At 40.0% G+C, this 14,900-nt stretch overlaps 1 protein-coding gene across 2 annotated transcripts in view; it reads right to left on the minus strand.

The window, feature by feature from the left end:
• Window positions 1–1,009: 1,009 nt before the first annotated feature.
• nrtn (neurturin) overlaps window positions 1,010–14,900 on the minus strand; it is a 33,877-nt gene continuing 19,986 nt past the window's right edge. For both annotated transcript variants that reach the window (XM_067431755.1, XM_067431754.1), the window contains 2 exons: window positions 9,706–9,979; window positions 1,010–2,703 (listed from right to left, as the gene is read on the minus strand). In XM_067431755.1, coding sequence (XP_067287856.1) covers window positions 2,276–2,703; window positions 9,706–9,952 — 675 coding nt within the window. In that variant the 5' untranslated portion in view covers window positions 9,953–9,979 and the 3' untranslated portion in view covers window positions 1,010–2,275. The remainder of the gene's footprint in view (window positions 2,704–9,705; window positions 9,980–14,900) is intronic.

The raw sequence follows: 14,900 nt of genomic DNA on the forward strand, positions 1-14,900 counted from the left end.
TTTAACATTCTGAGCTCATGGTCTGAAGCGTATGGCGAATCCACTTTTGCTAGTTTAATGATGGGAAAAACAGTCGGCTGGCCAGGCGCATGGTCTAAAAGGGTCGTCCCTAGTCTCTTAATTAGTCATGGTTGTGTTTTGGGCGTTATGTGCAATAAACCAATCCGAGTCCCATCTCCCTTTCCCTTTAAAAGCCAGTTGTGCTCTTTCCATTCGCTTGGCCCCTTAGTTCCAGTGAAAGGAACTCTTAATGCATACCAAGACAATTTGGACAATTTCATGCTCCCGACTTTTGGGAACAGTCTGGGGATGGCACCCACCATGACTGCGCACCAGTGCACAAAGCAAGATCCATAAAGACATCGTTATTTACAAGGCGGAATTTGTGAGCAGAAAGATTTTCCAGAGAGGAATCCTTTTATTTTGAATATTTAAAAATGTTTATGTGCTGCTGCGCATCCCTCTGTGTGTAATAAAAAGAGTGTACACGTGTTGTGCACCCGCATATAGTCGCATATTACTAAAGCGCTCTTTAAATAGCACAAAAAATACTGCGCTATTGACTTTAGACCAGGTTTTTGTTGGTCAATCGCACAGTCGTTTTCAAATGCCTCAAAACAGAAACGCACCAACAATGCTCCTGAACACAACGTTTTCTGACCAGCATGCCCATGGGCGCACAAATGGGCGCGAATACATTTGCTGTTTAAACTACGCAGTGCAGGACGTGAAAATGATAACTGCGTTGGACTGAAACTAGCAAAAAAAAACTTGTGTTGCGCCTGGCGCCGCATTGCGATGAGCGTATGAGTCCACCCCAAACATAAACGTCAATAGGGTGTAAGCAGATCGTAGGAATTTATATGAATTATAGCCACCTATTCACCAAAATGTAAAATAGTTACGAATTGGACATTGAATGGACATTGTAGTATTGTTTTATAAAAAAATCAATTTAAATAAATTTGGAACCAATCCTATGTAATTTGTTTGTGTGTGGTATGTTTTAAAGACTGGAATACACTACACAACTGTTGCTCAATTTTTTTCAATGCTATTTGCAAAAAAATCTGAACCAGTCCGCTTGGTTAAGGCAGTCAGAATTGACACAGCTTAGTCGCACTGTGATAACGTAATTGGACATCAAAATGATTTGATATTTTAAAACGATTTTAGAACACATTGGCTATGTCTGAAATCACATATTGTATAGTAGGTATTACATTTGGTTTGAATTTTGATTGATTTTTATAACTATTTTTTGAACAGTTATAAAAATCAATCAAAAATTCAAACCAAATGTCACACTACATAGAGTGTGTGTAGTGTACATGAAATTCACATCACCATGTTTTCACTGTCGTGACCTATACGTCAGCTGCGTTGCTTCACTGCCAGTCCCAAAATCCTCTCCCATGGCCTCATAGGATAGTAAAGTGTCCATCAGATATTTCAGAATCATGATAGTCATCCGAGTACTTTCCGCCTAGCTAGTGTGGCAATTTAAAATCTGTTCACATTTTAAAAGTTGTGTATGTATTCCAGCTTTTAACAGATTATTAGTATTCTTTTATTCCTTTATAAATAAATCATTTAAACAAGTATTTGCCTATTTAATTTATAATATGTATGATCAAATATTGGGTTTTCTTTTACAGAGCCATGTCGACTATATCAAAGCTGAGGTAGATGTTTATTATAACTAATATGTTCATTTGAACTTGATTTGTGGGAATGTTTTGAATGACATACTAGAGACTCAGATCTGAAACCTTTCGGAATCGCTTTCATCATTAACATGTTGGTTCCTTTCCTTTCTCAGCGCAATGAGGAAGTTTTGTTCAGCATTGGGTGTGCCTTTGTGTATTCTGCTTTGTTGACCGAAGCCCTGAATTGATTTTCTAGAGGTGTTCTGCATTTAAACTCCGAGCTCCAACATTCACCCAGCACTTCAAGCTATTTGAAATCGACCCACGAAGGCAATATAAACAAGACATACAGCAGCATCTCATTAGCAATGACTAAACATGGAAATAATTACTCTTTGCATGATACGTTTTCATTTTCTTCATCGGGCCTGGCAGAAATGTCTGAGGAAAATCTGTCAGCCAAGTATTTTTTATAAAGGCAATGCAAGACATACGCTCTTGTATGCTTTCAGCCCAAGACAAAGACGTTCTTAGAATTAGGGGTCTATATTTTTCATTTAAATGTCTTGAGAGATTAAATGTTTCCTAAATGTTTTGAGTACTCAGATGAGTTTTGACTCTCAAAGTCAGATGCATCCGCATGCTTGGGCCGAAAACTCTTGGATTGTGTGGTATCGGTGGAAGTTATCGAGGAAGGAGAGGTCCTCCTCATACGCGGTGGGCCGGCAGCAGGGGCTGTGACGTGCCTTGTCCTTCTGGTCCTTTGTGAGCAGCCGCGATCGCTTCATGAATGCTAGCGTCAGGTCATAGTTTTTGCGACTAGTGCTGCACCTCCCGCTGCAGTAATGGAAGACTATAGTCTCGTCACTGTCGTAACCCAAGCCCAGCTGACTGACCGTCACCTCCACCTCTCGCAGAGAACAGGGCTTTGCTCGCTTTTTAGCCCGTTTAGTCCTTTTGGTCTGTCGGCCATCTCTACGGGCTTTCCTTTCCACCAGTGTCCCAATGACCTGCTTCAGCTCGCCCTCTGTGAAGCTCTGGAACATCTCCATGACTGAGGAAAAAGGAGGGCTTATTACTTTTAGCATAACATGACGAAAACATTAGCATTGCTTCAATTATATTATGCAGTTTTCAATGAAAGTGTTAGCACTTTATTTTACAGTTCTGTTCTCCATACACATACTATGTACTTATTACAGTAATTATAACTGGGTAATAACTAGGTACTTACCCTGAATCTACACCGTAGATCCTTTATATTACACAATATTTTGTTACCTAAGTGGGGGTGAGCGGGGCACAACCTTACGCGGTTAGTTGTAACACATGGTATAAAACTTTCCACACATGTCAGGATGACGAGACTTAGTGTATTTACTAGTTGACATTTCAACATTATTTAGAGAAAAAAATGGCCAAAATTAAAAAATCTTATCACTGATATCCACATAGCTAAAGTACATTTCTTACGTGTAAGTATTTTAGTTTATTCTTAGCTAAAAATACTTAGTTCTTTCAAAAATATATGTGCTCATTAATGTATTTTTACTTCTTTCAAGTAATAAAGTATTCTCGTAAGTTTATAATATGCCATTGAAAATACATACGGGTGAGGGGTTCGAATGCCGGTCGCCATGTTGCCCCTCCATCTTGAAAGTACATTAGCCAAAGAGGGCCAAATACCCGTAAATTCAAGTTTCGCTTTTCGTGTTTTAACACTCGATGGCAGTCATGAACGAGGTCGAACTGGAAGCCATGTTAATCTTGGACTAAATCGGCCACCGTAGGAGTTAAAACGAAATCGGAATTGAGAGGAACAGAAACTATTATTCACTGGATGGTCATATACCTTTACACTGCTAGATGGGGGAAAATATCACACAGTGTAGCTTTAAGTTTATTTTTTATCTCAGTTTCTTGTGTTTATTTAAAATGAGACAAATCGGATATTATTGTAATCTTATATCTGTTATTTAACAGTTGAGATCATTCTTTAATGCTGATCTAACAGCAGAAGACACGAGCCGTGGTTAAATCCCATTTGAGTAGATCGGGTGTGTTCTAACACTGCGTCACAATGAGCCCCTATTAAAACTACGCTATTATATTCCATACTTTTATGAATTATATTGATAAAGCATAGTGAATAAAGACTGAGAGTCATTGTTCATAAGTAACTTATTATTTTGTTTTGAAATGTATGTAACTGTGTTTTGCGTTGTATTTGTTGTCAAACTCATTTTTTTTATGATTAAGAAATGTCATTATTTTATATCAAAACGTTTATAGATGTATTTTATTGACAAAATATTTTAGTTGTCTTGTATATTTTTTTTGTTTACATCAGGTAACGTTTTAAGCTGTCATTTGGTCACGTTACAATGAACCCCACCTATGGGAAAGTTTTCACATTTAACTTTCATTCTTTCAGGGTAAATCAAGAAAAAAGTATACACTGTATGAATGAATCAAAACCACATAATTGAACTAGGCGTGTGAAATGAATGTGGGAAAAATAAATACTCTGAACCACAAGAAGATTTATACAAACTGAGAAAGTTTTCTTTTCCCGCTTTTCCCGCTCTCCCCTACACTGTAAGTACAAGTAAATACACATACTGTAAAATAAAGTGCAACCATGGAAGTATATGAGGCAAGACATTGACATAATTGTCACAAAGTTTTGTATTCTGTTAAAATTAGATTTCATTGTGTTCAATTTATGTTTGCCTTTTCATTTGACCAAGTTTCCCAGTGTATACTTGACACCTGATGTTCAATCTGTTAACTCAATAGTCCCTGTGTATTTAAGCCTTGTGTTTAGTTCAGTTCAGTTGTCTGTTATTGTTGCATTTAGGAGGTTGTTCTGTCATGTGCTCTGAGTTCTTTGTTACAATAAACTAAAAACTTTTAGATCCTGCATTCAATTGATTCAGTTGATTTGCAACCAACTATAACACATAAGCTTTAAACTACAGCTGCAATTACCTTTTTGTACACAATAATATTAACAAATGCAAGCTTCACATTTTTGCTTTTCAGCCTTTTGAATATCAGACATCCCACCTCTTCTGAAAGGTCCGGGAGGCTCCTGCATATATTGATATTGGTTCCCTGAAAGCCGCAAATTATATATAATATCCCAGAAATCGAGCGAGCGAGAGAGAAAGCCTGTCCACCTGGTATTAAGACGCATTACCGTTACACCTGTTAATATCAAGTGTTTCAAATTAATTAAATTATAAGCCAATAGGCTGACTTGGCTATCAAAAAAATCTGACTGTTTCTAAAAAGCATTGTGTGCTAAGTTGATCATAGGGACCATTGGTGCCAGTGGTTCTACAATGTACTTATGTTCACGCCATGTCGTAATTAATGTAAATAAAGCTCTGTATGCTTTCAAAAAGCTCTCGTGGTCCATTGATGTCATATACAATTGGTCTGCACAGCGTCGCTTCAAGTCGAACATGCCTTTAATCTGCAGTGGTCAGGTACAGCCGTCACGTGGTAGAAGTCGTAGCTCTCAGAAACTTATGACTAATTACAATTTCTTCAAGGACATAAAGGCTTTTTTTTAGATATATTTATAGATATATTTTAGATCTCTTAACTCTTTCCTGAAATCTAAAATCTACAGTATACAGGTCCTTCTAAAATGTTTTGCATATTGTGATAAAGTTCATTATTTTCCATAATGTAATGATAAAAATTTAACTTTCATATATTTTAGATTCATTGCACACCAACTGAAATATTTCAGGTCTTTTATTGTTTTAATACTGCTTATTTTGGCATACAGCTCATGAAAACCCAAAATTCCTATCTCAAAAAAATAGCATATTTCATCTGACCAATAAAAGAAAAGTGTTTTTAATTAAAGAAAAGTCAACCTTCAAATAATTATGTTCAGTAATGCACTCAATACTTGGTCGGGAATCCTTTTGCAGAAATGACTGCTTCAATGCGGCGTGGCATGGAGGCGATCAGCCTGTGGCACTGCTGAGGTGTTCTGGAGGCCCAGGATGCTTCGATAGCGGCCTTAAGCTCATCCAGAGTGTTGGGTCTTGCGTCTCTCAACTTTCTCTTCACAATATCCCACAGATTATCTATGGGGTTCAGGTCAGGAGAGTTGGCAGGCCAATTGAGCACAGTAATACTATGGTCAGTAAACCATTTACCAGTGGTTTTGGCACTGTGAGCAGGTGCCAGGTCGTGCTGAAAAATTAAATCTTCATCTCCATAAAGCTTTTCAGCAGATGAAGCATGAAGAGCTCCAAATCTCCTGATAGCTAACTGCATTGACCCTGCCCTTTATAAAACACAGTGGACCAACACCAGCAGCTGACATGGCACCCCAGACTATCAGTGACTGTGGGTACTTGACACTGGACTTCAGGCATTTTGGCATTTCCTTCTCCCCAGTCTTCCTCCAGACTCTGGCACCTTAATTTCCGAATGACCTGCAAAATTTGCTTTCATCCGAAAAAAGTACTTTGGACCACTGAGCAACAGTCCAGTGCTGCTTCTCTGTAGCCCAAAGTGTCTTGACCTGGGGAATGCTGCACCTGTAGCCCATTTCCTGCACACGCCTGTGCACGGTGGCTTTGGATGTTTCTACTCCAGACTCAGTCCACTGCTTCCGCAGGTCCCGCAAGGTCTAGAATTCATCCTTCTCCACAATCTTCCTCAGGGTCCGGTCACCTCTTCTCGTTGTGCAGCGTTTTTTGCCACACTTTTTCCTTCCCACAGACTTCCCACTGAGGTGCCTTGATACAGCACTCTGGGAACAGCCTATTCGTTCAGAAATTTCTTTCTGTGTCTTACCGTCTCGCTTGACGGTGACAATGATGGCCTTCTGGACAGCAGTCAGGTCGGCAGTCTTACCCATGATTGCGGTTTTGAACCAGGCTGGGAGTTTTTAAAAGCCTCAGGAATCGTTTGCAGGTGTTTAGAGTTAATTAGTTGATTCGGATGATTAGGTTAATAGCTCGTTTAGAGAACCTTTTCATGATATGATAATTTTTGAGAGGAATTTGGGGTTTTCATGAGCTGTATGCCAAAATCATCAGTACTAAAACAATAAAAGACCTGAAATATTTCAGTTGGTGTGCAATGAATCTAAAATATATGAAAGTTTCATTTTTATCATTACATTATGGAAAATAATGAACTTTATCACAATATGCTTTTTTTTTTAGAAGGAGCTGTATATATACAGGTTTCACTTTTAAATGGAATTAGTGAAATAAATCAACTTTTTGATGAATTTTTAATTCATTCATATATATCAATTTTTAATATATATATCACAAATTCAGTATCTCAGAAAATTAGAATATTGTGAAAAGGTTCAATATTGAAAACACCTGGTGCCACACTCTAATCAAAAAAAAAAGAGGCTGGATGTTCACAGATTAATAGAGAGATGAATGGAAGTAAAATATTTGGTAGAAAAAAGTGTACAAGCAATAGGGATAACCTCACCCGGGGAGGATTGTGAAGCAAACCCCATTCAAAAATGTGGAAGGAGATTCACACAGAGTAGACTGCAGCTGGAGTCAGTGCTTCAAGAACAACTTTGCACAGACGTATGCAAGACATGGGTTTCAGCTGTCACATTCCTCTTGTCAAGCCACTCTTGAATAACAGACAGCGTCAGAACCGTCTCGCCAGGGCTAAAGACAAAAAGGACTGCTGAGTGTTCCAAAGTTATGTTCTTTGATGAAAGTACATTTTGGATTTACTTTGGAAATCAGGGTCCCAGAGTCTGGAGGAAGAGAGAAAAGGCACACAATCCATGTTGATTGAGGTCCAGTATAAAGTTTCCACAGTCAGTGATGGTCTGGGCTGCTGTGTCATCTGCTGGTGTTGGTCCACTGTGTTTTCTGAGGTCCAAGGTCAACACAGACCTATACCAGGTCGTTTTACAGCACTTCATGCTTCCTGCTGCTGACCAACTTTATGGAGAGGCAGATTTCATTTTCCAACAGGACTTGGCACCTGCACACAGTGCCAAAGCAACCAGCACCTGGTTTAAGGACCATAGTATCCCTGTTCTTAATTGGCCAACAAACTCGCCTGACCTTAACCCCATAGAAAATCTATGGGGTATTGTGGAGAGGAAGATGCGATATTCCAGACCCAACAATGCAGAAGAGCTGAAGGCCACTATCAGAGCAACCTGGGCTCTCATAACCCTGAGCTGAGCCACAGACTGATCGACTCCATACCACGCCGCATTGCTGCAGTAATTCAGGCAAAAGGAGCCCTAACTGAGTATTGGGTGCTGTACATGCTCATACTTTTCATGGTCATTCTTTTCAGTTGGCCAAGATTTCTAGAAATCCTTTTTTTTTTGTATTGGTCTTAAGTAATATTCTAATTTTCTAAGATACTGAATTTGGGATTTTCCTTAGTTGTCAGTTTTAATAATCAATATTAAAAGAAATAAACATTTGAAATATTTCAATCATTCATCACAGTGTGTATTACGTATATAAAATATACGTTTCACTTTTTAAATGGAATTAGTGAAATAAATTAACTTTTTGATGACATTTTAATAATATGACCAGCACAGCAGTGTATACACTGTTAATAAAATGTAAAGGAACACTTTGAAAACATCAGCTCTCAATGGGGAAAAATATGCTGGATATCTATACTAAAATGGACTGGTAATGTGTTATGAACAAAATTATGCCACATCATTTGATGGAAATGAAACTGATCAACGAATTCAAAGACACCATGAAAATTAAAGTGAAAAATTATGCAGCAGGCTAGTCCATTTTGATAAAATTTCACTGCAGCAACTCAAAAGGTACTCAGTAGTTTGTATGGCCCCCACATGCTTGAATGCATGCTTGACAACGTAGCGGTTCTCCTAACGAGACAACGGATGGTGTCCTGGGGTATTTCCACCCAAATCTGGACCAGGGCATTACTGAGCTCCTGGACAGTCTGAGGTGCAACCTAGTGCCGTTGGATGGACAAGCACAAAGTCCCAGGTGTTCTATTGGATTGAGATCAGGTGAGCGTGGGGGCCTTTTAACTTTATTAATTCCTTCATCCTCCAGGAACTGCTTGCCACATGAGGCCAGACATTGTTATGAACCAGGAGGAACCCAGGACCCACTGCACCAGCGTTGGGTCTGACAATGGGTCCAAGGATATCATCCCGATCGGGCCCTCAGGCCACCCTCATGAAGTCTGTTTCTGATTCTTTGGTCAGAGACATTCACACCAGAGGCCTGCTGGAGGTGATATTTTAGGACTCTGGTAGTACTCATTCTGTTCTTCCTTGCACAAAGGAGCAGATAGAGGTCCTGCTGATGGGCTTAGGACCTTCTACGGCCCTGAGACTGGGCACGAATTAATGTGTCATCCTGGAGGAGTTGGACTGCCTGTGCAACCTCTGTAGGGTCCAGGTATCGCCTTATGCTACCAGTAGTGGCACTGACCCTAGCCAAATGCAAACGTGGTGAAAAACAGTCAGAAAAAAAGAGTTGAAAAAAAATGTCAGTGGCCTCCACCTGTAAAACCATTCCTGTTTTGGGGGTCTTCTCATTGTTGCCCCTCTAGTGCACCTGTTGTTAGTTTCATTAACACCAAAGCAGCTGAAACTGATTAACAACTCCATCTGCTACTTAACTGACCAGATCAATATCCCGGGAGTTTAACTGACTTAATGCTATTCTCTGATTAAAAGTAAAAGAATGTGCAGTAGAACCACATTTGACCTAAAATACAGAGGAAAACTCATGAGATTACATTGAGAAACTTGTTTGAATTTTTTTATTGTTTATTTTTTTCAATTCTTTTGGAATGGGTCCAAGGATATAAGGAAATATTCTGGTTATCAGATTTCTGGTTAAATTCACATGACATTCAACGGTTTTACCACAGTTATCTCTTGTGAAGTTGGACCTGAGTCTAATCTGATATACACCTTTCTGGGTGGCCTTTATGCTAAATGCAATCTGATTTAAACAAAGATATATGCGCTATAACGAACACAAACATAAGAGAACATAAAGGCTTATGATCTTACATTCTGAGATGAAAGAGTTTCCTCCGTCAGCTGATCTGACCCTCCGTTGCCGCCCACCTGCCTCAATGGAAGGCGACGAATTACTGTGTGTAAATGAAGATGATGGTGGTGAAAACGATGAAGGTGAAGCTCTGCGGTGGGGGGGAGGGGGTGGGGATCTGGAAGAGGGAGTGGTTTTAAGGACAAGCAGGAGGAGTGCAGCACCACAGAGAATCAGGCCGATGGCAGCAAACTTCCATAACTTCATCTTAGAATGAGGAGAAGCATTGGGCCCCTGCAAAACAACCAAACATCCATCACTCAAAATATAAAACAAACACTGTTTTACTGCTTGTTATTCTATTTAGATTTTGGCATCACACATATACACAAGTAAGGAATATATGCTACTACTGAATGGTTATCATTGGAGAAAACATTTTGTATCCCCATAATGGTCTAATAATGATTTTCTACATAAGCTAAAGCTAACCATCAAATCCTAACCCCCTGGCCAGCTAAGCATGTTAATAGTTTTACTAATGTTACCTAATTTGCTAAAATGTTGACTAAATAATGTTAACTTATTTTTGTCTGTCACAACAGTAGTTTATTAAAAATTGACCATGGAAAAGACATAATGCGCTAATGAAAGTGACATGTGAAGCTAACCCATACTTGAATTTTGTCCTCTGCATTTAACCTGTCCAAGTTAGCGCAGACACTGGGACACACACCCAGAACAGTGGGCAGACATTTTGCTGTGGCACCCAGGGAGCGATTGGTGGTTAGGTGCTTTGCTCAAGGGCACTTCGGTCTTTTCCTGCTGGTATTGAGACACAAACCTCCAATCTTCAGGTTACTAGTCTGACTCTCTACGCATTAGGCAACGACTGCCCCCTTGGCTACTATCAACCTTATTTTGCAATACGATAGTAAGCTTATTTGACTTGCGATTCATTAGCCGATATAGGTAAATAACTAGAAGAATAACAAAAATCATGAACCCTATTTCAACGGTCTAAGCGCATGGTCTGAAGCTCATGGCGCAGGTGCTCTTAGAGTGTGTCCAAATCCACTTTTGCAAGTTTAACAATTGAAAAAATTGTCAGCGTGCCAGGCACATGGTCCAAAAGGGTTGTACCTAGTCTCTTAAAGGGGTACTTCAGCGCTGGGAAGATGAATCTGTATTTAAACTGGGTCATCAATGCAGTAGAAATGTGAAATTATTTTTGAATTTGGTGTCTTCTAAACTGAGAAAAGACAGAAAATGTATTTTTGTCCCATGGGGATGAAAGACTACAATTCCCAGAATGCTTCGCTGCCCCGTGAGGCCATTCCCAACGCTACCAACTTCATTACTGTGACTGAGTTAGAGAAGAGAGAAGACACTACAATTAAAACCTGAACGTGTCTGTTCAATATAATGAGTGAGTCACCGCGCGAGTATCACAGCACTGATCACTAACTGCAGGAGTGATGAGAGCTGAGGTAATCGCGACTACATTCGCGGCATACTTTCACAACGCGAGTTCAGTCTGGCGCGTTTCAGTTCATGCCTTTGCAAGCTTAACTTTCATAGAAATGAATTTGAGAAGTTAAAAGACTTACATTGCTCACCATAGCTCCGTTTAAATGATCCTGTCTGCAAGCTGAGCTCTCCCTGCGAGCTGAGTGTTATCTCCTAACCCCCAATTCCGGATTCAAAACATTCGGAAATGGCTCCCTCTGCTGGCTGTAGTCTTTAGCCTCTGGGCAAACATTCCTCCTATGATGCAAAAATCATCATTTTGCATCATAGGAGGAATTTTTCCAGAAATAAAATGCATAAATCTCTCGTCTCAGGGAGATATGAGGGGGGAAAGCACAATAATTTGAATATTCTCCAGGGTTTCTACTGATACAAAGCCATATGCTAATCGCTGAAGTAACCCTTTAATGAGTGAGTCATGGGTGTGTTTTGGGCATAAAGTGCAATAAACCAATCAGAGTCTCATCTCCCTTTCCTTTTAAAAGCCAGTTTAAAGTTAATTCTTACCATGGCAAATTCGCTATTTACATGGTAGAATTTGCAAGTAGAAAAAACTTCTCAAGCTGGGACACGGATCTGCTCATCCAATGACACAGAAAATACAATGCATTGACACATTTTTTTGAAACACTGATGCTTAAGGCTGATTCATACTTCTGCGTATGACCTACGGCATGGGCTACACGTGGATTTTCATTTATGAGCTGCGTCCTTGTCCGTGTTGACGTGTAGTTACACATGCAGAGGGAGCATGTGAATCCCTGAGGGAGGGGTTCTGGCAGACCAACCACAGCGCTTGTGGTTGACGCGTTGTTACATTTTTGAAGAGGTGCACATCAGGGCACGTTGTAGGCTATGCATGCTACACACAACCTACGAAGTATAGCTACGGCATAAACTCAACGCAGAAGTATAAATTGGGCTTTAATTCTCATATTTGGGTGGATTTTGTTTCTTAAATTCCATGTATTGTTCAAATAACCACATTAACAATCACTTTTCCATATTTTTTTTCGTTGCACCGATGATTGACATTGGTGTTTGACACAACTGTTATTCACAAAAATGTTTCAAGTACAGCAGTCCAACAATTACAGAACTGCTGCACTAACAAACGCCAAGCCAAATTAAAACATCTGAGATTGTGTATTCTAAATCTTTCAGCTACATATGAGCAGCCTCGTGCAAACCGAGTTGTTATTGCAAAGATTTCATTCACAGATGTTTGCACAAGTGGTTTTGCCATCCGTAACTTTTCTGCTCCTCTGTTGATCTCATTCCGGTCGCAGGTCTCGGCGCGCACACAGGTGTGGATTGTCCAGCGTTTTCATGTGGCCCGAATCGTCTGTATCCTTAACTTACAAAAACCACCACATGCTCCCAACCTGCTCTTGTTTATTGTTTTACGTTTTCCATATATCAGATGGGGATAAAAAGGGGAGTTCCAAGGGGAGTTCCAACAGACTGCGTTTACACATGGGCCGTAGTGTTACTCGGATCACAAGCTTCTCCTTTGGCAACATCGCAATGCACACATGAGAAGTATATCAGTAGGTTTTCTTCAGTGATTTCCCTACATCCACATAAAGATTTAATTTCCCCTTTTGCTCTCTTAGACACATATCTGGCAGGTATGTTTATTTCTGAAGTTTTTAAGAATCAGCGGGCTTACTGTTACAGGACCAGAACAAGTGGCGATACCACTATAGTGATCAGTATTAAATGGTAATACAACATTTTTTACTTTTTAAAAGTAATACTTCACAATATTGCATTGCTCCAAATCATGTGCTTAGGTAGCTCAACTCAATAACAGAATATGAGTCTGAAACTGCTCCATTTGGCTGTGATTATGGGGCGTGTTTCAACCAAACCAGGAAAGATCTCGATTGGATAGACCTACAACCAATATCCATGCACTCCACTGCACTGTGTTGCCAAGTCCGCGTTTGTTTTTCTCACGTGTTGTTTTCTATGTCTGCGGGTTGAAGCAACTATTATGTGATATATAGACCCATGAGTGCGAATTTTAGGAGGCAACCTTGCCAAAATAACACATTTTACCCCCCAGACACCTTTTTTCTTCTTCTGGAGAACCCCCTGAGAAGCTATTGTTTAGGGCTAGTAGTTGGCAGGTTTGTTGTAAAAACTTGGCAACCCTGTCTGCACGCGCACTGAAATCAGGCTGGAATTTTTGCCGGTGTTGTAAAAAAATTAAAGAATTTATTCATACACAGAGAACTTACCCAACATGATCATCATTTTTGAGAGAAATTGTGAAGGTGAATGCAGATACAAACAAGCTCTCCGTTTAAGATTTGAACAAATATAATCCAAGCCCCTTTGATGACGTGCATGATTACGTTACTGTTGATCATCTGTCCATCGTCGTCTAAAGCCCGCCCTGATGATTTCATTGGTCTGAACAGTTTCTGTTCGGAGATAATTACTTCTCTATGGCGCAAGGCCAGACCAAACTGCCCGACCTTAAAATGTTGTGGACGGGGCTAAGTTAGGCTGGCGTTCAGGCTAGTGCTTAGGTTAAGTTCATTCGTTACATTACTTTTGCATTTTTTTTCTCATCTGGGCTGGACTTGCTTGTTTGTTTTTAATAACACAATATATTTTTTGGTAAATGTGAAGGCTCTTTCACACCATGGGGCCAGATTTACTAAACAGGGCAAATCAGTGTGAGAGCGCACTCCCATAAAAGTGCGAGTGGAAAGTTAAGAAGTTGCGTTCTACTGATGATGCGCAAATTAAAGAACACAGACGCTGCCGGATCATTTCCATAATGACCAACGCAATCTACCAAGAGCATTGAAAATTAGCATCTAGTTTAAAAGTCACGATATACTTCAAGCAAAGAATGAACTGATGTAGTCATTTAAAAAAAAAAAAAAGTTAGAACTTTCCAGAAAAGTTAGATCCGAATGCTAAACACCTTCATACTACCATTGGTTCATGCTGATTACTAATAGGTAGGAATGTGCAAAGGCCCTCTTCATGTGAAAATCTTTTATGGTTCATTTTGCCGATTCATGATATTACGCAGCACCTGAAAATAGTATAACTTTCATGAACATAATCAATGAGACAACCTGCTTGTTCTCGACACATCGCCTGAGCAGAACTTTTTTCTTGCGGGTGTTCGAGATCTATTGTTTGATTGGTCATACATTTATAGTGGGCGGGGTTAATGTGGAGAAACGTAGATGATCTCATGAAGTGTGGAATGTACTGCAAGAACAAACTTTGTTGAATGAATGAATGAGGCATTTATATAGTGCTTTCATATGTACTACTGTACACCCAAAGCGCTTTACCCTCATGTCAGGGGTCTCTCCTCAACCAACACCAGTGTGTAGCATCCAGTTGGATGATGCGACGGCAGCCACAGTACAACGGCGCCAGTGCGCTCACAACACACCAGCGATAGGTGGAGAGGAGAGAGGGTGATAGAGCCAATTCAGTGGATGGGGATTATTAGGAGGCCATGATTGGTAAGGGCCAATCGAGGGAATTTGGCCAGGACACCGGGGTTACACCCCTACTCTTTTACGAGAAGTGCCATGGGATTTTTAATGACCACAGAGAGTCAGGACCTCGGTTTAACATCTCATCTGAAGGACGGTGCTCTTTGACAGTATAGTGTCCCCATTACTATACTGGGGCGTTAGCACCC

Source organism: Pseudorasbora parva, chromosome 22, assembly GCF_024679245.1.
Source record: "Pseudorasbora parva isolate DD20220531a chromosome 22, ASM2467924v1, whole genome shotgun sequence".
Classification (NCBI taxonomy): domain Eukaryota; kingdom Metazoa; phylum Chordata; class Actinopteri; order Cypriniformes; family Gobionidae; genus Pseudorasbora; species Pseudorasbora parva.